The 26487-nt window shown below is 41.7% G+C and overlaps 1 protein-coding gene across 2 annotated transcripts in view; it reads right to left on the bottom strand.

The window, feature by feature from the left end:
• anln (anillin, actin binding protein) overlaps positions 1 to 26487 on the bottom strand; it is a 105313-nt gene that overhangs the window by 5476 nt on the left and 73350 nt on the right. For both annotated transcript variants that reach the window (XM_041184916.1, XM_041184917.1), the window contains exons 19-22: positions 25496 to 25517; positions 24611 to 24723; positions 21380 to 21466; positions 2346 to 2453 (exon numbers count right to left, since the gene is read on the bottom strand). In XM_041184916.1, the coding sequence (XP_041040850.1) occupies positions 2346 to 2453; positions 21380 to 21466; positions 24611 to 24723; positions 25496 to 25517 (330 nt within the window). The remainder of the gene's footprint in view (positions 1 to 2345; positions 2454 to 21379; positions 21467 to 24610; positions 24724 to 25495; positions 25518 to 26487) is intronic.

The raw sequence follows: 26487 nt of genomic DNA, 5'->3' as shown, positions 1-26487 counted from the left end.
GCAAAAAATATTGTAAAGTATTTAATATATCTCCATGACTTCATTCTCTGCAACTAAATTTCATCCTGAAAGTCTTATGAGCTCTTTGGTATGCTTATAAGAAAGGAAATGTAAGGAATTATGTCAGCTGTTCTTTGTTATATTCCATTTTAACAACTTGCATTCATAGAACACCTTTTATATAGTAAAACATCCCGAGGGTGTTTTAGAGGCAGAATCAAACAACGTTTGACACCACCAACTTAAGAAACATTAGGGCAGTTGACCAAAAGCTTGGTCAAGGAAGTAGGTTTTAAGGAGCATCTTAAAGGAGGAAAGGGAGGTAGAGAGGCTGAGAAGTCTAGAGCTTAGGGCGTGGGTAACTGAAGACAAGGCCACTAACGTTGGAGGGAAGGAAATCAGGGATGCATAGGAGGCCAGAATTGGAGAAAAGCAGGGATTTTGAAGAATTGTTTCTGCAGGAGGTTACAGTAATAGAAGGCAACGTCATGGAAGGATTTGAAAACAAGGAAGAGAATTTTTCAACTGAGGCATTGTCAAACCTTCCCAATCTCCTTGCTATGATTTACTTTATTATTAGTCCTAACCTTATCATGGGGAGATGGTGGTAATAACCCTGGATTGTAATCCAGAGGCCCAGGCTAATGCTCTGGGGACGAGTTCAAATCCGACCATGGCAGCTGGTGGAATTTAAATTCAAGTAATAAATCTGGAATTATAAAGTTAGTCTCAGTAATGGGACCATGAAGCTATCACTGATTGTTGTTAAAACCTAGCTTCCTTTAGGGAAGAATTACATGTGACTCCAAACCCACAGCAATGTGGCTGACTCTTAACTGCTCTCTGAAAAGGCCTAGCAAGCCAATCAGTTCAAGGGCAATTAGGGATGGGCAACAAATGCTGACCTTGCCAGTGACGCCAACAACCCATGAAAGTATATATTAAAAAAAGACCCATCTAAATTAACCTGGCAAAAAATATTAGCAAACAGGTTAACAGATTTGTAGTCAGGAATCCTCAAATTGGAAATGGCTAAAGTACAGGTGGAAATATTCTTATGAGAAAAGGCAGCAAAAGATAAATTCAGAGATGAAAAGTAAACTGATATCCAAAAATGATATGTTGTAAATTTATTTTGCTTTTGTGGAACATAATGAAAAGCCACGTGCAGAAGGTAATTTTCTGAGAAAATGGTGCAAACTTTTAAAACTGATTGATTTTAGATTCCTACCTATTTGATTCAATATTTCATCTCAGTTTGATCTCTTAATATCATCCCCGCTCTACAGTACATTACCCAACAAAGATTAAACTGTATTGAAGCAGGGAGGTAAAAAAGCACAAATGTTAGGCAAGGCTTTTCACAGAATCACAAAATGGTTGCAGTACAGAAGGCAACCATTCGACCCTTCATGTCTGTACCAGCACTATTTTTCTTGCACTATTTCAGTTTCATGGGCAGAAACACATCCAAGATGCAAATAGTGATGTAAATAGTTTCTGAATTTTGCAGGATTTGAGGAAATGGACAGATACAAGGGAAGCTATGGGGAAAAACTGGTTTCAGAAGGAAGTGTGCACTGATGGTACTTTGGCCTATTCTTTTTATAGAATTTTAAATTTAAATTACACAACTTTAAATTACACAATTTGGGAATTGAGAAAACTTTGCTCAACAAATCTGCAGGGAAGCAGGATGTGTACCCCTGTGTTCTGTTCATGACAGCCCAGTTTATAACATATATTCATACACAAATCCCTGAAATGTTGGTATTGTTCCAAATAACACTGGGAACAGAGGTGGGCCATTCTGCCCCTCGAGCCTCTTGTGCCATTCAATGAGATCAGGGCTGGTCTGTAATGCAGGGAACATCAGAAATCGTAAATGACTCAATTTCACTGTGGGATTAGTTGGAAGTTAGTGCAAATAGTACAGTATCTGAATGAGATGGGTAATGCTTTCCACCAGTGTCAGTGACATACTGAACTATCCAAAAGACCTGTACCTTAACAGTTTTGGAAAATGTTTCACAGCTTGTCACATAAACATCCTTTGTTTAGAATGTCAAGCTATTAGCCTCCTCGCTTCCATTCGCCATTTAATAAAGTGTACCTCCTCCCTGGATAACATCCAAAACCAGAAGCTGCAAGTGGTGTTTAAGCATTTACAGGTCGGTTATTTCAAGCACAATGAAGATTGGTACTGTATATATTGCAAAAAAAAAATTTAAAAAATATTTGTAAATGAATATAATTGGCAAAAGGTTATTTGAATTGGTGTCGGTGACTCACTTCAGTTGTTATTTTTTAAACATTGCAGTGATAGTTCATGTGTGACTACAAACCTTGTATTTTTCATCATCTGGATAGGTCCAATATGAGATGCAGTTCCCTGATAAGACACACCAACGTCGGTGCCAAGCTCCAAAACCACTGACATCATCAAACATGGTCTGCAAGAAAAGAAATGTGTTGAGTTGGCCTGAAGAAAGTAAGTTTACCACTACCCATGTAACCATTGGATCAGCTGTGAAAACACTGCTTGTGATTTTGCCTAAAGATAACTCTCCTATCTAGATCACCTCCAACTGTAATTCTAATCTGTTCATTGCGTACTTGCATCACATTTTGCTACTAATATGCTATGTTTTACACTTCCCGAGTAGTAAATTTTCATTAAGCATTTGTTTTTCAGAAAGCTTGGACAGATGGACGAAGGTTAAGGTTTTGGCTTCCTTTACATATGAAGAAATCACTACTATGATTTGTGAAGTGAAATAAACCCGTATAACGTCTGTCCAGTTTCTTATTTAAACATTTTATGAAACCTCGAAGCCAACAGACTAATGAGTAAAAGCATCCAAGTGCCACAACCTGAGTGAGAATTAAAGATTCAAAATAAGTGGAACCACGGATGCTGGACTGCATTATACACCCTATACCACTGAGTGTACTATAATTTGTTCTTACAAGTAGCAATAAGAAATAGACAAATCTTGTGAAAAATATGCTCTGTCCATTCATATGTTACATATAAAATAGACCAGCCAATGGTTTAGAATCAGCTTTGACTCATGAGTGTGCCCTTCAATCCATTTTTGAAAGATTAGATAAAAGCCATGGGCACCTGTAAGATTTACACACAAGGAATCTTATTACTATGGTTCACAGAATATGTTAATGATCAATTCAGCAGCAAAGTTACATCACAAATCACAAGGGACAAAAGTCTGCTTATGGGAATGAGTGGAGGTACAGAACAAAGAAAGAATATCTAGTGTAGATTCAAAACTTGAAATTGGAAATAAAGGCATTTCCATACATCATTCACAACTCCCCTCAGGTATGCTCCATAGACAGGAAAGGATAACAGAATATTATTGATTTCTTCAAAAGCTGGAGCAAAATTCTCTATACTTGGGACAGAGGTCTCTAAACAACTGTATCTAGTGTAAAATAAAACTTGGAACATCTATACATGTTTCAGGACAATGAGAAAACTGAGTGACAAATCCAATATGCAGGAAAAACATTCAGTGGCATAGGGTGTATAATGCAATCCAGCATCCGTGGTTCCACTTCTTTGAATCTTTAATTCTCACTCAGGTTGTGGCACTTGGAAGCTTTTACTCATTAGTCTGTTGGCTTCGAGGTTTCATAAAATGTTTAAACAAGAAACTGGATAGACATAAATTGGCAGCTTTGTTAAGGGAATGATAATAGTGATATATCAGAAGAGGTTCTCCCTCAAGATGGGGTCTGTTGAAATATGAAATAACTATTATTATACTATTAAAATATGATGAATTGACTCTCAAATCACTGTTGGATGGTCTTAACCTCGTTAATAACTTACATAATTGCATGTTTTTACAGTTGCTTAGAAGGAAATCATGCCTAATTCTAGCCAAACAAGTACACAACAAGCTGTGTGAAACTAGACAGAGTGGAGAGCCAATCAGGTTGTATGTGTGTGTGTGATAATTTTCGGTTGCAAGAACATGAATGCACAAAAGGGCCTTAAGGGGTCTTGTTCATCCTTTGAGGTGAGGATGACCACGTTCATCATCTGGGGTGTCTGGTAGGGTTCCATTGATATGTGGGTGACTGCCAAGGCCAAACTGCACCTGGAAGGTTCTGTTGCAAATAGATGAGGATATCACAATAAATTGAGTTTTGGACTAGTTGCTGGCTTGGAATTTCCTTTCCTGCATTTTCCCTCTGCCTCTGATATGCAACTGCTTTCAAAGGCGGCCACACCATTGATTATTTGATTGTGTCAGGTGCAGTGATCCTGGGTGAGCTTTCTAGGACTCAAAGTTAATATTAAAACTCCTAAATGAAGCTTTCAGAGTGTCCTTGTAGCACTTCCTTTGATCGCATCAGAGCACATCCCAGATTCAAGCTCTCCATCAAAGATTTGTTTTTGGTACGCCAGTGTCAGACACTCTGGCTACATGACCTGCCCAACTCAGTTGTGGCTGCTTCAGTATGGGGTGGATGCTTGGTATGCCAGCTGAGGTGAGCACCTCAGTATCTGATATTTTGTATTGTCACCTGTTCTTCAGAAGCTTCTGAAGGCAGCTCACATGAAAGTGGTTGAGATTCCTCACATGATGCTGGTGTACAGTCCAAGTATCGCATGCACAGAGCAGAGTGGGCAGGACTATTGCTCTATAGTCTTTCAGTTTGGTAGCTAGGCTTAGTCCTCTTCATTCCCAGACTGATGTTTGAAATCTACAGTTGCTTTGGCAATTCTTGCATGTTTCTCATTGTCAACATGGACAGCTTGAGAGAATGTGCTGCCAAGATATGTTAACTTATCCACTGCTGACAGGTTCTGGTCATGGACTGAAACTTTGGATTCGAGATAGGGTTTTCTTGGAGCAGGTTTTCACATTACTTCTGTTTTCTTCCTGCTAATTATAAGGCTGAAGTTGTTGCATGCTTTGGAGAACAAGTCCATGCTATGTTGCAAATCCAGCTCTGAACCAGCAGCTAGAACTCTGTCATTGGCAAAAAGAAAATCACAAAACATATTTTTGGAGATCCAAATCCTACCTGGAGTCATCTCAGATTGAGAGTTTCCTGTCCATGCAACATTGGATTTTGATATCAGGAAGGCCATCAATGGAAGGCTGAGAGCATGGTGGAGAAAAACATGCTGAAGAGGGTTAGCATGAGCAGAAAGCCCTGTTCAACTCCATTAGTGGTTGGGAATGGGTTAGAAGACTCACCATCACCCAGGACACATGGAGCATGCCGTCATGAAACTGTCGAAGCATTGTGATGAATTTCTCAGCGCAGCTGAATTTCTCCAAAGACCCTCATGGCTGACATGTCAAAGACCTCAGTCAGGTAAACAAACGTAATGCAGAGTTCCACGTTCGGGTTCTTGGGATTTCTCCTGGAGCTGTTTAACTGCAAACACTATGTCAGTGGTTTCTAACCCTTTTCAGGAACTGCACTGACTCTCTGGCAGCAGATCCTGGTCAAAATGCTGCACCAAGTGGTTCTGAAAGATTCTACCAAAGATTTTGCTGATGATGGAGAGGAATGAGAATCTTCCATGATGTGCAAGAATTGAAAGTTCCTTACCACTTGTACAGATGGACGATGAGAGGCACCTTTGTATTCTTGCAACATGGTTCCTTGCTCCCATAAAGACTGAAAGAGCTCATTGAGGACACATGGAGCATGCCGTCATGAAACTGTCGAAGCATTGTGATGAATTTCTCAGCGCAGCTGAATTTCTCCAAAGACCCTCATGGCTGACATGTCAAAGACCTCAGTCAGGTAAACAAATGTAATGCAGAGTTCCACGTTCGGGTTCTTGGGATTTCTCCTGGAGCTGTTTAACTGCAAACACTATATCAGTGGTTTCTAACCCTTTTCAGGAACTGCACTGACTCTCTGGCAGCAGATCCTGGTCAAAATGCTGCACCAAGTGGTTCTGAAAGATTCTACCAAAGATTTTGCTGATGATGGAGAGGAATGAGAATCTTCCATGATGTGCAAGAATTGAAAGTTCCTTACCACTTGTACAGATGGACGATGAGAGGCACCTTTGTATTCTTTCAACATGGTTCCTTGCTCCCATAAAGACTGAAAGAGCTCAATGAGTTTCTTGACCAGACACTGACTTCCAGCCTTGTAGACATCAGCTAGAATAGCATCAGCTTTGCCAAAGGATTGTTGATTGTCATTTCTAACAGCGTGGGAGGGTAAAGAGAGCAGTTGATGACAACCTTCATTGATGGATGATGGCTGATTGAGAGCATGGTTAAAGTGCTCTCCCCATCTTTCTAGAATTTGGGCTTTTTCTGCGAACAGTATTGATACATCGGCATCGAGGATTGGTGACGAGCCAGTAGACTGGGGCCTGTAGACAGATTTCAGAGCATAACAGAATCTCTTCCAGTCTTTGTGGTCTGCATATGACTGAAGTTCATCTGTTTTCTGATTCAGCAGAGTATCCTGCATCTATCTGAGCTTGCAGTGGATTACAGTCCTGTGGATGTTTTGGTAGGCATCGTGCATGGATAGTGCTAACTTGCCATTGAGGCAAGCCTTGCAGAAGTGATGTTTCTCCTCCAGTAGCTTCTGGATTACCTAATCTTGATGCTTATGAGAGATAGGGTCAAGGGCCTGCAGTGCCACGGAGTACGCTGTATTCCTGAAGGTCATCCGGTCATCCTGAATGCAGTGAGTGTCAATTATTGCTGTACACAGGCGACTCTCGAGTTTCTCTGAGAGAGATTAATTCATGACTGCCTGTTTGAGCCTCAAGACATTCAGAAGCTTCTGGACCTTCTTGCCCTGGGGGTATCTAGGGATGTAGATCTTGATGTTTAGCTTTGAAATGATAGATGATGGGAAGTCCAGCAGTCAGTGTCGCACATGGCTGTCATTACAAGCACATCCTGCCTGTCCGTCTGCTTGGTGATGACAATCAATTAGGTACAAATGCATAAAACAGACGTGCATCTAAGACGTTTTGTTGCGATCAGGGATGTGGAAAACTGCTTTGGAGATTAAGAGCTCATGTTCAGGACGCAACTTCAGCAAGAGGAGACCAATGCTATTACAGCTGCCAAACCCATTTTTCCTGATGATCCCTTCCCTCACCTGGTGATCTGCACCAACACTTGTACTGAAGTCACTAAGAATGATTAGCTTGTCTGACTTTGGAACAGTCATAATCAAGGAGTGGAGGTTAATATAGAATTTATCTTCGACTTCATCAGGGTTGGTCATGATAGGGGCATACATTCTGATGTGTTGTTATGCTGGAGGAGTTTAAGCACCAGAGGATCATTAACACCCTTGGGAAGGCAAATCAACTTACTAACGAGATGATTAATGGCAGCAAAGCCTGTCAGCTTCACAGCCAATCCAAAAGAATGTGTAACCTGCATAGGTTTCCTTGAACTGACCATCTTCAGGTAGATCAGTCTCAAAGAGGGAAGTGATCTGGATGTTTTGCCTAGCCAGCTTCCTACTGACAAGAGCAGTTCTTCTCTCAGGTCTGTCAGTTGTGGCATTGTCCGTGAGGATGCACACGTTCCATGCACCAGTGATGGCTGGTGTTATCTTTACTTTTTTTTAAAGTGTTGATGGGATCCCTGCCAGATGTGGCCTGCTGGCCAGGGTGGTGAAGCAGACTCAGTTTAGAGCACCTTTTCTAGCTCCTTCCTCATACTAGGAAGGTGAGCAGTGTGGTTCTGAAAAGGGATGCTCAGGGGCATTTTTGTTTCCTTTCAGTGAAAAACAACCCTATGGCCTAAGCCACCTGTGCAGGCTCATGACTACAACTCCCAGTGAATTCACACCTGCTGCTATGTCACTTGCCCATTGCCGCAGGGCTTGTGACAGATAGATGATGGCTAACAGAGGATAAAAAGATAAGGATGACTTGAGTGTGAATTGGATTACAGTCAGGGAGGGTTGTGTACAGTCAGCCTCACTCTTTCGTTCTGACCCATCTTGGCCCAATAGCAAAACAGTCTTGATGAGAATTGCTTGAAGATTTTCGTCTTGCACTCATCAGGACAATTACAAGAGTATCAGTGTCAAGGGAAACAACAACTTTATACTGTATCAGAAGAGAGTGCTGATTGATTGACAAGTGGACTCTGACTGGTAGAGGTGTTGCCATGGGGAATGCACCAGTTAATGGTGACTGACAGTTAATTGCCAAGTGTTAGGAAATAGATTTGGTTAAGTAAGTAATATCGGTATTTTGTGGGTGTTAGGAATGATTTTAGCTTTGAAGTTTATATTTGCTTTTAATTTCTTTACTTGCGTGTTAAGAAAAGGTCAAGTTGAGTTTTAGTTTCACTTTAAAAGGTATCTGCATTTCTAATGAGTTTTATGATTGTCAGGGAAGTTAAGCAAACAGTAGAAAAAACTGGGCTGTTGCCTAGCAACAGGGCTCCAGAGTGGCAGACCCCTCCCACAGGCACGCACACACACAAGAAAATAGAAACAGCAGTTTGATTTGGAAGCTGTTTGAGTTCAGTTAGGTTTGAAGGCAGTTGCCAAGCAGAAGCAACCGAGAAATGTTGGATAGCCAGTTCCAAGCTAAAGTTGGTTGAAAGTAGCTGCCAGAGAGAGACTGGAGCGATAGGGCCAGATAGCAAGTCCCAAGCTAAAAAATGAAAGTCCCCAAGAATCCAGGGGAGTGGAACAGGAGAAAGTCCCAAGCAGTCTTCTAGTCAAAGGAAGGCTGGGAGCCTGGAAAAGGTCCTGTTAAGTGAAGTTAAGAGGGAGGGGCAGAGAAAGGCTCCAAGCTGCAAGAAGCAGAGTCAAAGCAATATAAAGGCTTGTGAGAAGTCAGAAGATCCCAAGAGGCAACTGCAGGACTGTAACTCTTTGCTATGGGCATATGAAGCAGTGGTGTACTGTTGACAGCTGAGTCGGTGAGAGAGCATGCATGCTTGAAAGCTTGAATGCATGTAATGACCCAAGGGAAAGTAAGATTGGAAGGAGAGTTTGAAACCATGGAAGTGAACCTTCGCAGAAGGCATCTTGAGAGAAAGCGTTGGTTTGGGAGAAGATTCCAAGGCGAGTTCTTGGAAAGTGGAGATTGGAAACCCTCGTGTGAAAGACTGAGTTCAGTGAGACTTGTTGGCTCCGTCTGGGTGGAGTTGAGGAGAGATCCATTGCATCTGGCTGGAGTGGCATCTGTCACTTGGTTTCAGAGTGTGGTGTGTCTGACCATAGGTCGTCAATTGGTTTACATGGACTGTGTACTTATTGTGAACATTAGATTATAAGATAGTTTTTGTAACTTGTGCTACCCTTAGAAATTTGTATCCATCCGTAAAGAAATAGTTGTGGATGAAGGAGTACTGTAATGCATTTAATCTTTTCTTGTTTAGTATATGTTTTATGCTTTTGTTAAAAACTTATTAGCTGACTCCAGTGACTCTGTTCAGTAGCCCCTCTCCACATATCTAAACAAACAAAACAGTTAGGATCTATCAAGATAGGTTCCACCCTGGGATCAGGCTTCTCCAGTTGTAACTGGGATCATAACACAAGTATTGCTTGAAATTTAAACCAGGCAACTTGACTCTGATTGGTTCATTCCTCAGGGCAATACCTTAATCAGCAAATGGCTATCGCTTATTCTGTTTAGCTGAAACAGGCGCAATGTGTGTGCAGGTTCTCTCTATCTGCAAAGAACAGGGCCCTGTGCATTAATGTATGTAGCTTCCAGTACACGCAAACATGCCACACTGAGCCCGACCGACAATCTTAAATTGGTTGTCAGCGTAATTTTTTTAGCACACTGAGGATTATTTAGCAAATCTTGTCCAATCGCGAAACCACATCTAATGTTCGTGTTGCTACTGCAGTGTAGCAGCTTGAAACATCAAATTTTTTAGCAGCGTCAAAGTTTTGAGATACCTTGCTCTTCCAGGGTAATCTGAGGTAGACTGTCATTTTTCAGAGCCCAAAGTGGCAGTCGTTCATGAGTCTGCATGATATACAGCGTGAAATGATCTACTCGGAAGCCATTATCCCATAGGATGTCTTTGATGCGCCCTGTTTCAGCATCAAGCTTGCATGGTGAACAAATGGCTTGGGCCCTATTTACAAAGTAGCCGATAAGGCCAATCTTATAGCAAGTGGAACTGTAAGCATCCCAACGCATGTATTGACCAATGAAGGTGGGCTTCCGGTGGACCATGGTGGAGAGCACCCCCCGGCAGAATTCTCAACTAGAAAGCCAAGGAAAGGGAGTTAATTTGACTGCTCTATTTCAAAGGTGAATTTGAGCGCAGGATGGAGCTCATTAAGACATGCAAGGAAATTATTATATGCTGCTATGGACTTAAAATAGCAAATGTTTCATCCACATATTGAAAATATGCAAGTGTTAGGATATTAGGTGTCATTCCATCGAAGACACGTTTCTATTGGAATCCAACAAAGACATTTGCAAGAACTGGGCTTAGACCAACCTGGACATACACATCAGTAAACCTTGCAAATGGACAGGAAAGTCATCCCTACAAGCGTGACTATATCAACAAAAGGTACGCCTTTCTTAATGACGGGTCCAAATTCATATCCATTGGAACCCAGCAAAGATGTTTGCGAAAGCTGGGCCTAGATGGGATCCCATGGCAACACCATCTATTTGAGCATACATGGTGTCATTAAAGCAGAACTCAACTGCGCAAATTGCCGTGTTCATAAACTCAATCAATACTGATTCACACAATGGTGGTGAGTCTAGATTGCCATGATATAATACTGCAGTGCAAATATCTATGGTTTCCTTAAGTGGCACATTGGTGAATAGGCGGGCAATGTCAAATAAGCGGGCAATGTCAAATAAGCACACGGACACAGCATTGTCTGGAAAATTTGTTCAAACTGGTTGTAACAACTTGGCCAACCATTTGGCCAATCCATGCTGTGCAGAACCGGTCATTGATATGATAGGGTGTAAAGACACATCACTTTTATACGTCTTGGGCAGCCCATACAAATGCGGATGCAGAGAGCTCTGAGGACGAACCCTGTCATACATATCATGTGGCAGCTCATCACTCGCACACAAATCCAGCAAGTATTTTTTGCTTACTTTCGAACAAGGCAGTCCAGTTATGTTGAGTGGCAGTTCCAATGGATGTGAATTTGAACCTGTCATTAAGAATGGCGTGCATTTTGTCGATATAGTCACACTTGTAAGGACGACTTTCCCGTCCCTTTGCCAGGTTTACTGACGTGTATGTCCAGGTTGGTCTAGGCCCAGCTCTTGCAAACATCTTTGTTAGGTTCCATGAGAAATACGTCTTCGATGGAATGACACTAAACAGCCTAACATTTGCATATTTCCGATATGTGGATGAAACATCTGCTATACTTAAATCCATAGCAGCATATAATAATTTCTTTGCATGTCTTAATGAGCTCCATCCTGCGCTCAAATACACCTTTGAAATGGGGCAGTCAAATGAACTCCCTTTCCTTGACTTTCTAGTTGAGAACTCTGTCAGGGGATCCCTACCATGGTCTACCGCAAACCTACTTTCACTGGTCAATACACGTGTTGGGATTCTTACAGTTCCACATACTATAAGACTGGCCTTATCGGCAACTTTGTAAATAGGGCCCAAGCCATTTGTTTACCATGCAAGCTTGATGCTGAAATAGGACACATCAAAGATGCGGTATAATGGCTATACTGATCAGATTATAGCGTGCTGTATATCATGCAAACTCATGAACGGGCCTAAGGCTGTCACTTTCAGCCCTGAAAAGTGCCCAGTCCACCTCAGGTATCCCAAATATTTGAGCAGCAGGTGAAGCCACAAGTGGTTATTTGCCAAAAACAGGATGCTGCCATCAAGCCAAAAAGACATTCTGCCTATCTCACAAATGACTAAAGTGGTATATGAATTTCAATGCCAGTGTGATGCGAGATATGTAGGCTTTACATCCCAAAAGCTGGCAGATCATATCAAACAGCATGTCCCTTCCCCTGTTCACAACGTGCAAGGTACAGACTATACTCAACCAGCCTGTGTTTGCAAAACTCAAAACATCAGATGTGATTCTGTGATTGGTCAAGGTTTGCTAAATAATCCTCAGTGTGCTAAAAATTACGCTGATAACCAATTTAAAATGGTCAGTCGGGCTCAGCGTGGCACATTTTCGTGCACTGGAAGCTACATATATTAATACACAGGACCCTGTTCTTTGCAGTTAGAAAAAACACGTACACACATTGTGCCAGTTTCAGTTAAATAAAAGAAGTGATGGCCATTCACTGGTTCATCCCTCAGGGCAATGCCGTGACCAGAGTCAAGCTGCCTGGTTTAAATTTCAAACAATGGTTGGCAGTTAACAGTCAGTCACCATTAACTGGTGCATCCTCCATGGCAACGCCTCAACCAGAGTCAACTTGCCAACCAATCAACACTCTCTTCTCATACAGTATAAAGTTTTTGCTTTCCCTGACACTGGTATTCTTGCTGATGAGTGCAAGACGAAAAACTTCGGCAAAATGTCTTTTTTCAGCAATGCTCAAGTTTTGTACTACCAAATGACTGTTTGTAAGAGTCTAGATGGCTGAAGATAGATCCGGATGCAGTGGAAGACCGGGACGTCTTCAATGTATTGTTGAGCTCTACGTGGTCCATAATACAACGCTGACCCGCCTTCAAGACTGTTGGACCTTAGATTGGTCTCAACTGCCCAGTCTGCCGGAGTCAATCCTCACATACCTGGGTAGACAAACCCCTAAATGGCTGAGGGTAGGAGACCTGACAGCTAACCACTCCTGGATTGGCCCACCTGAAGCAGTTTATTGGGGTGTGGCTGCTAACAATCACTTGGAGCCATAAGTGTGAGCTGGGCAAGGTGAGGACCAATATATGATGAGCCACTCCCCAAGGAGTGCAGTGAGCCTGCCTTTGAGAGGGGATTCCCCGTCCTTACGCCACTCAGGAACCCTAAGGGGTATACATAAAAGTGTCAACAGAACAAAATTCAGCAGATATTGAACAAGATACAGACCTTGCCCTATTGTCCAGAGATCTGGACCATGTACTCTGACCTCCATTCTGTTAACATTTGCTTGGATAGTGTGTATGATTAGACAATTTGCCATATCTTGGAAGTCTCCTCTTGACGAAGGCATAAATAAAGGACAAAGTTCACCACTGCTCCAATAAGCCAGCTCAGCCTTCGGCTGACTGAAGGAAAAAGTATTTGAGGACCAGGATCTCAAACCCGAGACTAAGGTCATTGTTTATCGGCATGCAATGGTGCCAGTGAGACTTGGACAAGCTACAGCAGGAACCTCAAAGTACTGAAGAATTACCACCAGTGGTACCTTTGCAAGATCCTCCAAATCCAGTGGCAAGAAAGCAAACAGCGCTCTCTCCCAAGCCAACATGCCGGGCATAGAGGTGCTAAGTCACTCAAAACCAGCTCTGCTTGGTAGGACATGTCATTTGTATGCATGGCACCAGACTCCTGAAGCAACTGTTCTACTCAGAATCTGGTTGTGACAGATGATTTCCAGGAGGACAATGGAAATGCTGTAGGGATGCCCTTAAAGCATCCCCTAAAGAGGTCAAATATCCCTGCTGACTCACGCAGGTTCCTGGCTTGTGATCGACCAAAATTGAAGGTTCTTTCAAGAAGGCACCGAATAGGGAAACTTTGTCTGGAACACGTCGGCATGAAGTCGGGGCGTCGGAGAGAGCTCATTTATCCAACCCTCCATCTAAACATGTGGTAATCTGCAGATCACACTTTGGAATTATCAGCCATCTCAGAACGCATTGAACCAAAATAGAAGCAAGTAATCCTCGATGCCGAGGGACTGGCCAGGAAGAAAATGATTGATTCTGCAACATTACACCCAAGCCAATCAGTAACAGGGTAACCCAAGGACAAGCATCTTGACACAGAGACCCTGTAACACCAGGCCATCCTGGTTTGATAGAAGAATTGCCTTTGCATTCAGTGCTAAAAGTTTGCAATCCCCTCTTCAATGTTCAATTAAGATGCACTGGTTGGAAAAGTAAAGTTCAAAAATTAGCAATGTGCACAGAGTTGTAAGGAGTGCTTTGATTTTCACTGAAAGGTTCATTGTTTATGCCAACCTCAACAGATATTTGGTGTGGGAGGGGTAGGGCAAGATGAAAAATACAGAATTCAGAGAAACTGAGTAATTAGGAAGGCTGAGAGTTATTTGGATTAGCGTAATGTGCTACATGGAGGTCTTGTGGGATAGCAACTCTGACCCAGAAGCTCCGGGATCAAGTCCCACTGCTGGACTTGTTGGCCAAGGAAAGTGCCTTCATAACGTGGTTAAATGGGTTGGGTATCAACTTGTAAATCCCTTCAACATATGCCAGTGGCAGGCAGTAAAAGTGGGAGAGATTCCTGGTCAGCCATGTAATGGAAAGAAATTGGAGCCTCTGCCATCAGTATTCAGAGCTCCAGGACTACAACATGCATGTAAAAATGTATGTTGCCACAGCATAGCTTTGGGAGAGGGGGCCTGTTGGCACAGTTGGTTGGGTGGCCAGTGTGGATCAGATTGGTGCAAACAGCATGGGGTTTGATCCCCATTCTGGCGGGGGTGGATTCAGAGCCTGCCTCCTTGCCTGACCTGTGGTGGGGGTCTTTGGCCTGTGGGATGGACCTGCCTTCAGGCAGAGAACTCAAGACGATGACGACAATTGTGCTGCAGCACATTCCATCACTGCCAGAATTCCTTTTTCAGAGCCATGGGAATTCCACTGCTACAAACTGATGATGGTCTGCTGAAATGAGACATCTTCTGTCACATTCAAGTATCACTGACTGAGTTATTATGGTCATTTGCTGTGGAATATGCTAGCATGAAACTAGCTTATTAATTAGTTGCAAATCTACTCCAGTCAGTCAAGGTTGAATTCAGTGAGTCCAGTAAAAGGACATTACAGGGTTACCAGAGTGACAGAATTTACATCTGTAGGAATTGATCTTTCGTGCCAATCCCCTCCAGGTTTGAAGCTGGCTCAATGGGTCTAAATAGAATATCAAGATCCAATAGTGTTAGGTTGAGAGGCTCACAAAACTACAGCTGTGACGATTAGATATGCAAGACTCTGACCTTGACTAGAATGGGTTTAGTGAAGTGGGGGTCTGGGGGGAGTTAACAGTTACCATCACAGCCTGACTTCATTTTCCCCAAGCAGGCTTCCTGCCCAGGAGCCAGCCTGATTGACACTCTGGAGGAGGCCACAGACCAGGAGTATGTGGTGAGCCTGCAGCTGGATTTGTGGAGGTGGGCTGGCAATCTGGGGAGGGTAAGACACAATTATGGCAGGCAGGAAATGTTCCTCCTGTCTCACAAACAGTACTGTAAAGGCATTTACTTCTTCCATGAAGAGTCCTCACCTCCATTTAGTTGCCAGGATCCCAGAGGCCTGAAAAATCCAGCCAGCCGAGGTTAATACTAGAAAGTGACTCAATCTGAGGCACATAGATTCATTATAATATTTAAAATGATGCCCCACCACTTTCACATCAAAACTGTAAGTTGGCAGGTTGGAGTCAGGTTCAAGATTGTGAAAATTTTCTCATCACACCTGACCAAAACCCACCAGTTTTTGGGCAATTCCCTCCATAGCTTTTAACAGATTCAACAATGTTTAGAGCCTAACTTTGACTCTCTTGCCTCCATACAATTTTGTAAAAAAATTGCATCACATGCAAATACAAAAGGAAAATTCAATCTTTTCGAATTGTGAGATAAATGAATAGAGGTCATGTTTTTATATTGAGCAGGAAAAATGTAGCTATGTGGCTGATGTGATTTATATACTCAAAGAACTCTAGCTCTCCATTACGCAAACATAATGGACAACCAAGTCTATTCCTGTGCTATGTGGGAAAGAAAGAATATTTGATATTCAGGTGTTGATTGCACTAAATTGGAGGCAATATAAACATGGTTGAGAATTAGTGGATTCAGTGGAGCAAATTGCCTCTGAAGAACTATGTGCAGCCATCAGGATAATTACCTGAATTTAATTCAAAGGCTCTCATTACTGTTCATTCAATCAGATCATTTAATATTTCACTAGATGGTGCTATTAGATTACAATATGAAGAATTCTTGATACAAATCTGAACACACGAAAAACAGCATTATAAGATCCATGATGGATGATAAGCCAATGTTAACGTATAAAAGGCTTTACACAAATTCTGTTCACTGAGCTAGACATAGAATTCAATTATCAAGGAACTCTAAAGCCATGTGGCCAATATTCATCAGTCTGGCTCAATGGTGGCACACTTTCCTCAGAGTCAGAAGATGCAAAAATTCAGATCAGTAGCACCTGTTTGGGTGCTTTAAGTAACATTGAGGGACAAACGTAACATCAAATGCTTGTGCATTTCTGCCACAAATTGCTCAGGATGCCATCTTGGTAAAAGGCAAACATGAGGCATCCTTCATCCACTTCTGAAGCAAACGTTAGGATAGATGTATATGCAAAGGAGCCAAAACCTGATCCTGGTCTTTCCTGGAACTTTGGTTTACCCTGAGGCAGTCAGCTCCAGTGCTGATTGTCTCAAGGAAAATCAATGCCAAACACCATGCAAATAAAAACCAGCAACTACATGCCATAATCAACATCCCTCCCAGTTCCTACCTTATTCCCAATTCATGTGAGAATGGTGAGATGGTAAAATGAAATAAGTGTATCTGGAGTTAGCTTTGTGAAGATCCTCTTATCTAGTGTTTTGCAAGTGGAAATACAGGTGTTCTTGACTGGTAAAATAAAACTTTATGGGGGAATTTTCTCCCCGTCCGTGGGGGGGGGGTTTGGGTGGGAGTGGGCACACAGCCACTCGCTGCCCACAATCAGCTGTGCGCCGCCATTTTATGTGGGTGGGCCAATTAAGGCCCGACCAGCGTGATGAGCACCCGGAAGCGCTACGTGCTCCCTGTGCGGGTGGGGGGGAATTGGCTGAGTAGGGGCCTACGCTCTTTCTCGCATGCACGCGAAAGATCATAGAAATCTCCCTGAGGCAAAGAGCTGCCTCAGGGAGGTCAGTTTGATTTTTTAAAATTTTAATAAAGAGAAAAATTTTTTTTAAGACATGTCCCCTCATGCGACTGTCACATGAGCAGGGACATGTCAATGAATTTTATTTTAAAATGTTATTAAACTTTAAAAAGCTTCATGAAACCTCATCCCGCCCGTGGATGAGGTTTCATGATAAATGTGGAGGCCACCTGGGCTCTTAGACTGCCCATCAAACTTGAGGTTGGGCAGGCAGCTCAGTTAAGTATTTTAATTGATATTTAAATGGCCTTAATAGGCCTTTGACAGCTCGGCAGGCGGGCACGCACTGGAGTTGGCTGCGCGCCCGCCGGCCGAACTGAATATCTGAATGACACATGGTGATGTCGGGTCGCACGCCCGACATCACCACGCGTCATTTTATGTATTGGCGAACTGGACCCACCCCACTCACCAACCCAAAGGTTCTGCCCTATATTCTAATAAGTGGCTTAGTTATTTTGGAGTTTTATGTTTATTTTTCCTTTTGAAAGTAATAAAAATTCCTTAATTCAGAATCAAGGGATCAAAGTCAAGGCTATAACTTCAATGTAAAGGCAGAAATGTTCAACAAAATCCAATAATCAGGTGCAGCATGAGCACAGCCACAGTGGCAGACATCCTTCCTGTCTGGTGCATGTGGCAAGGCTGCCCTTCACCCGCTGCTACAACCTTATCAACTGCCAGCATATCAACGCGGCTGAGAAGCCCTTCACTCATGGCCTGTGGGAAATGCTTCAGAGCCAGGTGCCTGTGCGAGATCCGGTACATGTCCATGGAGGGAGAAGCCATTCCATTTCTAGGAGTGTGACAACCATTTCCAACACTCCAACCGTTTGGCAGTTGACTAGCAGCATGCGCAGCCACTTGGAACCGGCAGCAAACAGCTTCAGCTTCCAAGCTCCATAAGGAAATGTGCTTCAGCAAGCCCCAATTCTAGTTTCCTCTCCAGTCAATTCCAGTAATCTGGGCGCATGCATGACGGGTTGCACCTGAACTGGAATGGGACCAACATCCTTGCGGGGAGGTTTGCTCATGCTGTTGGGGAGGGTTTAAACTAACTTGGCAGGGGGATGGGATCCTGAGAGGGGGTTCAGCAGGGGGAGATGCACAGCCAAAATTAGAAGAGAAAGCAAGTGAGTCAGGAAGGCATTGAAATTACAAGCCAGTTAAGGCACGAAGGAGTTTGGCAAGGTTGGATGGTAGTTATTTTATTGCAAGGAGTCTGACGAATAAGGCAGATGAGTTGAGGGCACAAATTATCACATGGAAGTATGATGTCATTGCTGTCACAGAGACATTGTTGAGGGAGGGGCAGGATTGGCAGCTCAATATTCCAGGACATAGGGTCTTCAGGCAAGACAGGGAAGGAGATAAAAGAGGAGGGGGTGTCACAATATTGATCATGGAATCAATTACAGTAGTAAGGAGGGATGACATCTTAGAAGGCTCCTCAAATGAAGCCATATGGGTAGAACTGAAAAACAAAAAAGGAGCAATCACACTGCTGGAAGTGTACAATAGGCCCCCAAACAGTCAGAGGGAAACAGAAGAGCAGATATGTAGGCAAATTTCAGCGAAGTGTAAAAATAATAGGATAGTAATAGTGGGGGATTTCAACTTCCCCAACATTAACTGGGTTAGTCACAGTGTGATAGGTTTAGAGGGAGCAGAATTCTTAAAATGCATCCAGGAGAGCCTTTTAAGCCAGTACGTGGACTGTACGGGGTGGTCCTGGATTTAATTTTAGAGAATGAAACAGGGCAAATGGTAGAGGTATCAGTGGGGGAGCATTTTGCAGAAAGATTCAAGGTTGTTATGGAAAAGGACAAGAATGGGCCAGAAATCAGAGTTCTAAATTGGGGGAACACCGATTTTAATAAGATCAGATATGATTTAGCCAGAGTGGACTGGGAGCAGCTACTTTTAGGTAAATCTGCGTCAGAGCAGTGGGACTCATTCAAGCAGGAAATAGGGAGACTACAGGGCCAACATATTCCAGTAAAGACAAAGGGTGGGACCAACAAATCCAGGGAATCCTGGATGTCAAGGGACATACAGGATTGGATAAAGAGAAAAAGGAAGGCTTATAGCAGATAACGAGGGCTCAAAACAGCGGAAGCCCTAGAGGAGTATAGAATATGTAGGGGAGAACTTAAAAAGGAAATTAGAAGAGCAAAAAGGGGGCATGAAAAATCATTGGCAGGTAAAATAAAGGAAAATCCAAAGTTATTTTACAAGTACATTAAGAGCAAGAGGATAACCAGGGAAAGAGTAGGGTCCATTAAGGACCATAGTGGTAATGGGTGTGTGGAGCCAGAAGACGTAGGTAGGGTTCTAAATGAATACTTTGTGTCGGCGTTCACAAGTGAGAGGGATGACGTGGGTATGGAAATCAGGCAGAAGGACTGTGATGTAATTAAAGAAATTAGCATAGAAAGGGAGGTTCTAAGTGTTCTGGCAGGCTTAAAAATAGATAAATCTCCAGGCCCGGATGAAATGTATCCCAGGCTGTTGGAGTGAGGCAAGGGAGGAGATTGCAGGGGCACTGGCAATAATTTTCAATACCTCTCTGGCCCCAGGAGAGGTGCCAGAGGACTGGAGGACAGCCAATTTGGTACCGTCATTCAACAAGGGAGGAAGGGATAAACCAGGGAACTACAGGCCAGTCAGTCTAACCTCAGTGGTGGGGAAACTATTGGAAGCAATTCTGAGGGACACAATTAATCTCACTTGGAAAGGCAGAGATTAATCAAGGACAATCAGCATGGTTTTGTTAAGGGGAAGTCATGCCTGACCAATTTGACTGAATTTGTCGAAGAGGTGACCAGGTATGTAGATGAGGGCAATGCATTTGATGTAGTCTACTTGGACTTCAGCAAGGCTTTTGATAAGGTCCCGCATGGGAGACTGATAACGAAGGTAAGAGCCCATGGGATCCAAGGCAATTTGGCAAACTGGATCCAAAATTGGCTGAGTGGCAGGAAGCAAAGGGTGATGGTCAAGGGGTGTTTTTAGGACTAGATGCCTGTGTCCAGTGGGGCTCCACAGGGATTGGTGTTGGGTCCCTTGCTGTTTGTGGTATATATCAGCGATTTAGACTTGAATTTAGGAGCGTTGATCAGTAAGTTCGCGGATGACACAAAAATTGATGGGGTGGTAAATAGTGAGCAGGATAGCCTTAGATTAAAGGAGGATATAGATGGGCTGGTCAGATGGGCTGATCAGTGGCAAATGGAATTTAATCTGGATAAGTGTGAGGTGATGCACTTGGGCAGGACAAACAAGGCACGGGAATACATGGTAAATGGTAGGACCCTGGAAAGTACTGAGGATTAGAGGGACCTTGGTGCATGTCCACCGGTCCCTTAAGGTAGCGGGACAGGTAGATAAGGTGGTTAAGACATATGGGATACTTGCCTTTATTAGCCAAGGCATAGAATATAAGAGCAGGGAGGTTATGCTGGAACTGTATAAAACACTAGTTAGGCCACAGCTCAAGTATTGCATACAGTTCTGGAATCCGCATTATAGGAAGGATGTGATTGCGCTACAGAGAGTGCGGAGGATATTTACCAGGATGTTGCCTGGGCTGGAGAGTTTTAGTTATGAGGAGAGATTGGATATACTGGGGTTATTTTCCCTGGAGCAGAGGAGATTGAGGGGGACCTGATTGAGGTGTATAAAATTATGAGAGGCATAGATAGGGTAGACAGGAAGAAACTTTTCCTGTTAGTGGAGGGATCAATAACCAGGGGGCATAGATTTAAAGGTGAGGGGCAGGAGGTTTAGAGGGGATGTGAGGAAGAATTTTTTCACTCAGAGGGTGGTGGGAATCTGGAACTCACTGCCTGAAAGGGTGGTAGAGGCAGAAACCCTCATAACATTTAAGAAGTATTTGGATGTGCACTTGCCATGCCATGGCATACAAGGCTATGGGCCTGGTACTGGAAAATGGGATTAGAAAAGTTAAGTACTTGTTTGACCGGCGCAGACTCGATGGGCCGAAGGGCCTTTTTCTGTGCTGTAGACTTCTATAACTCTATGATATTGTTTTGGGATCACACATGTGCACTCAGTCTTTACATGCTCTCATATGAATGTGCAGAAACATTAATATGACTTGCAAAAAAAAATTAGTTGACTATTAAACAGTTGTGATGGCCTGAGGATGTGAAAATTTATTTAAACGCAAGCTCTTCCTTTTCAAATGAATCATTAACGCTTCAAAACAAGGAGCAAGCAGCAGTGATTGTTTCTAATTATAACCAAAGAAAGCTTACCAAAAATCCACGTTCCTCAATTGTGGAACCAACCTGGCACTGCAGTTTTACATAAATGTGACCTTCAAGAGGAGACAAGAAAGGAACCTGGGAAGAACCAAAGAAGTGCATTTTACATTTGGTCAGTACTTTTAATCAATGTCCTAACTAGATAGTTTGTTACTAATACACAACACGCAAGTCTGTTATTTTATATTGCACGATAGAATTGTGACCTTAAGGCTACCGGGAGGTGACATTAGTGTGATGAAAATCTCTATATCTCTATATTTAGTACTGTGATGAATATCAGCTTCTCTGATGAGGTTGATAGCCACTGACTACCACTACAATATTTGCATAGTGCAGCACCACTGAGGGCCATGTGATGTTACAAAAACTTCACAAAGAGCAGTATAAAGGCTTTATTCATCTTATCGTTATTATGCTGCACATATTGATGCTCACAAGTAAGACAAGGCTAGAGCTAGTTACAGAATTGCAACAATTCATTTATAAATCCAGCTGCAGCATAGTCATACCATATCCTCTATGTCTGATCATGAGTTAACACAGCTGCGTCATTTTACTTATCTCAAGCATTCTATTTTATGGGTTCATGATACATTGTTGTTTTACTTTGATATTTAGACTGTGTAGTGTATGCCTTAGTGTCATAGAAATTTCTTTTCCAGGTCCTTAAAAAAACAAATCAAAGTTAGACAAAAAAAGTTATCTAATTTTATGGCCAAATAAGTTATTTCTATGCTAAATTGTGACACCAATTGGAAAGCCCAGTACTAGTATGATTTCAGGTAAATAAAATTTAACAAGGAGTTATCATATTTACATCGTGGGTCGGTTAGGTAGGGTGAAACAGAAGATTTGTGGCTTTACAAGCAGTAAATTTATACTTAATTTTTTATACTGAATTTTACTTTAATGCTTCAAAGCAGTGGGTCATTAGTGACCCCTACTCAGCATAATTATTTACTCTTTTCGCTGAGTGCAATCAAGGAAACACAGCCATGCACAAAAGCTACTATTGTGCAGACTGAAACACTTAATTTGAGCACTTCAGTAATAAATTTGTGCTGTGAAAATAAACAGTAGTACAGAAGCAACTGGCAGGAAATCACCATTAAAATAATGGTGAATCAGGTGATTGATTGGATAACTGTTACAACTGGTAGATGGGTGGAGAATAGAAACCATCAAGTATTCATGCAATGTTTCCTACCCCTAAAGAAGTTGAAAAATAATTTAACACAGTGGCTGGCCAGCTAAACATCCTCAATCTGAACCCTGAAATGCAATGACTGCAGCTTTAATCAAGAGCCCAGACACTTTGCATTTGGTCAAGCTTAATGTCATCATACAATGTATTCCTTTTAACAAGTTGCTTCCCCATACATTTAAAAATAGCATGTGCAAAAATTCACTCTTATTAAATATTATTTATAGCAACAGGGTCAAATGCAACAAACAATAAAAGCAGCATTATCGATCACAAGGAGTGTGTTATGCAGCACACAAGTGTCAATAGACAAATTGATTATGCTAGCAAGTGGTGACCCACGAACAAGGCAAACATAGAAACCTTTTCCTGGAACAGGTTTCCCTGAAGCTGATTGCCCTGACCATAAAATTTCATCTTGGAAAATACAAATACCAGCATCATTTAGAAAAGCAAAATTTTACAAATGCTTGATGAGTTATTGTGCAAGTGAATAGCATGAGTAAAACAAGTTATATACAAGTTATTTATCACGATGTGGCAAGATTTAAAAAGAAATAGAATACAAAAGTCTAATCTGTTTTTGTGATGTCGATTGAGGGATAAATATAAATGCAGGACGCCAGGATAATTCCTCTGCTCTTCATCAAAATAGCTCCATGGGATCTTTTACGTCCATTTGAGGGGGCAAACGGGGCCTCAGTTTTACGTCTTACCTGAAAGACAGAACCTCCAACAGTGTAGCACACTTCCAGTACTGTAATGGAGTATCAGCCTTAATTTTTGTGCTCAAGTCCTGAAGGGGGACTAGAACCCAGAATCTTTGGACTCAGAGGCAAGAGTGCTATTAACTGAGCAATTGCTGACACACATGGAGTCAAGATACAGATTGGCTATGATCTAATTTAGGGACTGAATGGCCTAATCCTATTCCACCCATCCTAGGTTATACAAATAGTTGTTTGGTAGTACAGAATTTGAGATTTGCTGAAAAAAAGAGACATGTCTAAGCTTAGACATGACTTTTTTTCAGCAATAATTGATGTATATTACATTTTTAAAACATGGTCTACATGGCCCATTGTGGTGATCTGGAGCTAAGGCAGGTAAGCAGAGCTGAGGCACAGATCAGCTACAGTCTAACTGAATGGCTCGCTTCTGTTTGAATGTAATCTTCCAAGTCCAGATACTATATGGTTTACATCATAGAACCATCAAACAGGATGTCAAAATAAAATTACTATAAGAAGTAAACATTGATGTGTTAGAACTTTATAATAACAATTACTTGATGAAGCTTCATTATGAAAATCCATCCTTGAGACTTATATTGGACAAATCTAGAAGGCATTAGCGAAGTACTAGTGTGTGAGGAAGGTGATCCAATATGAATAAGCCTTTTTCTAAGAGGTTCAATTATACTGCTTGGCCACCTAAGCATATGCTTGATCTAATGCTGACACCAGAGAGTGAGATTTGAATATTTGGAAAGCGGACAGACCAAATATGTCTTGGTAATAGTGAAATGTGACCCCATCCAAATAATGTTGGTGGTGTCAGAACTTGCAATGCAGAAATCCTGCGACTGGCATTATAATGAATTTCCATTCAAAGAATAATTTAAACCTAAAGGAAATAAAATCCCATTTGTAAGTATCTGCAGTGTGTAATTTATCTTGATGGTGTAATTTTAATTAAACATATAAATCTTGTAATTACTCTATAAAAAATATTGCTTGTAATTATAACCAACTCAGTTTTGATGCTTTTAACTTAGAAATGTGCATCCTAATATATGCCACTGAACTTTAAGTGAACTTACATGACCATTGCAATTTCAAATCAAGTCGTGGAATTAAACATTAGAGATTTAATAGGCAGAAAAAGCATCTATGGCATGTGTATAAACAGAATATCACATAGCATTTTAAACAAAGGAAATGCATGATCTACTAAAACTGCACAAGATCAAGCAGAAGATTAATGTGACTAATGTAGTACTCCAGTTTGCTAACCTTATCTAGTTGGAATTTTGTGTTTCCTACTGAAGAGAGTGAGAACTTGTGGGATCCAATCATGGTGAAATTACTTGTGCGCACTGCATTGGGGCCTCCAGGGCTTGCTAAAGCTATAAATGAAAACAGAACATTTAGAAACATTGACATATATTTCCAGTCACTAGTGAAGGGCAACAGGTGAGAGCCAATCAAGTGATATGAAGTAGGAGAAACAGTCCTGCTCCTCCTGATTCCAAACAAGTTGAAAGAAAAAAGGATGAAACTTAACCTTTTGATAGGTCTCCTTGATAGGCTACATCACCTAATTTAGGCAGCCGCCCCAACAACTGAAAACTGTCCACAGCCAGTAATGTGTTGGGTGATTTTCAGGCATCCTTGGGGCATGGGGCACAGCCCTGTGAAATTGCTTAATTTTTTTGTCTGGAAAACAGGTGCAATGATGACCAATTTTAACCCTAATGTCAAATGCATCTCTCCTGCTGTTAAAACAGCATGTTCAGTGACATTCCAAGTTTCAGACAACACAATAGCTGAGTACATCAACCTCACTACTAATACAAGTCTATTAAGGCTTAAGAGTGTGACAACGAACACAGTATAAGTCACTTATTTTTAAAATAAGTCCATCCAAGGGTTCAGATTTAAATACAATACTGTTAACTAAAGAATGAAGGAACTCATCTGTTCAATTCTAACTTGAAGCCATTTCAGTTGCTGTGACAGCAGATATCCTTAGAAAAATGTTGGCAAAGCTCTCAACATGGGAAAAAGACAATTAGAAATTCACTCACAGTTGCAAGTATTTAGTGGTTTGGGTGAGTGTACATTAGCAGAAGAGACTGTAAGTCATAGCCGTTAATATCAAAATATAATTCAACTTACCTGGTGTATGCAAGTTGCTTTTCTATTTGCAATGAAAAAGAGAGATCAAGAATTAACATTAAATTTTATTCATAAAATCCATACACAGAAAAAAATTACTAAATTTAAAGTAACAAATACAGTGCTATCCAGGCTTTAATTAAATCAAAATCTAACTGCATAAAAAAACTTTTATTTAAAAAAATGTAATTTCAAAGTCTCTGCTTTCCACATTAGTCCTCCCCAAATCTTACACCATTCTCAAAGAAGGGTCTAGCCATGTACTTTGTTCAGACCTCTTTGTTGCTCCTGAATAGACAGTTAAGAGATACAGGGTTTTTCACCAATGCAACTGGCATTTTGAAGCTTCAGATTCACCAAACGTCTTTGGCATTCCCAGTGATCCCTAGATCACGCAGACACATTCATGCAATCCAACTCATTCTGGAGTTCCTTTCCTACACTCCCCAAACAACTAGGTCTTGCAATCTTTCTTCCATGACTTTGTCCATGCTCCCTTTGGGTGACAGAAGCAAGTGGAAGAGAAGGGAAATTTTAATCAAGACAAAACAAGAGATGCTCCAGAAGGGCAAATCAACAAAGATCACAATTCAGTATAGTGTCAGAGAAACCAACAAATCAAAATGAAATAGGAACCATGCCAAAATAAAGGAAGAGTACTGTACAGTTAAATGGAAAGATGTACTCAGCACCAGGTAACTGTTCCAAATTCAAGCCTCAATGATACATTTTTTCAGTCCTTTTAACAATTTTAGATGGGTATATTGTAAAGATTTTATAGAATATTTCCATCGCATTTCAGTTAGACTTTTCCAGGGGCAGGTTTTCTTCAATTATTTTCTTATGAAAACGTCTACAAAGCTTGAGTCATACAAGAGAGATCTTCTCCCCACAATGACAGTGGTGCTTTATCCTGGTTCAACATTCACATTTTTCCTGGAATAAAGTGGCATGCCCATTAATATCCTAATGCTATAGGAGAAATGCTAAAG

Source organism: Carcharodon carcharias, chromosome 3 (genome assembly GCF_017639515.1).
Source record: "Carcharodon carcharias isolate sCarCar2 chromosome 3, sCarCar2.pri, whole genome shotgun sequence".
Taxonomy (NCBI): domain Eukaryota; kingdom Metazoa; phylum Chordata; class Chondrichthyes; order Lamniformes; family Lamnidae; genus Carcharodon; species Carcharodon carcharias.
This window is presented reverse-complemented; position numbering and strand designations above follow the sequence as displayed.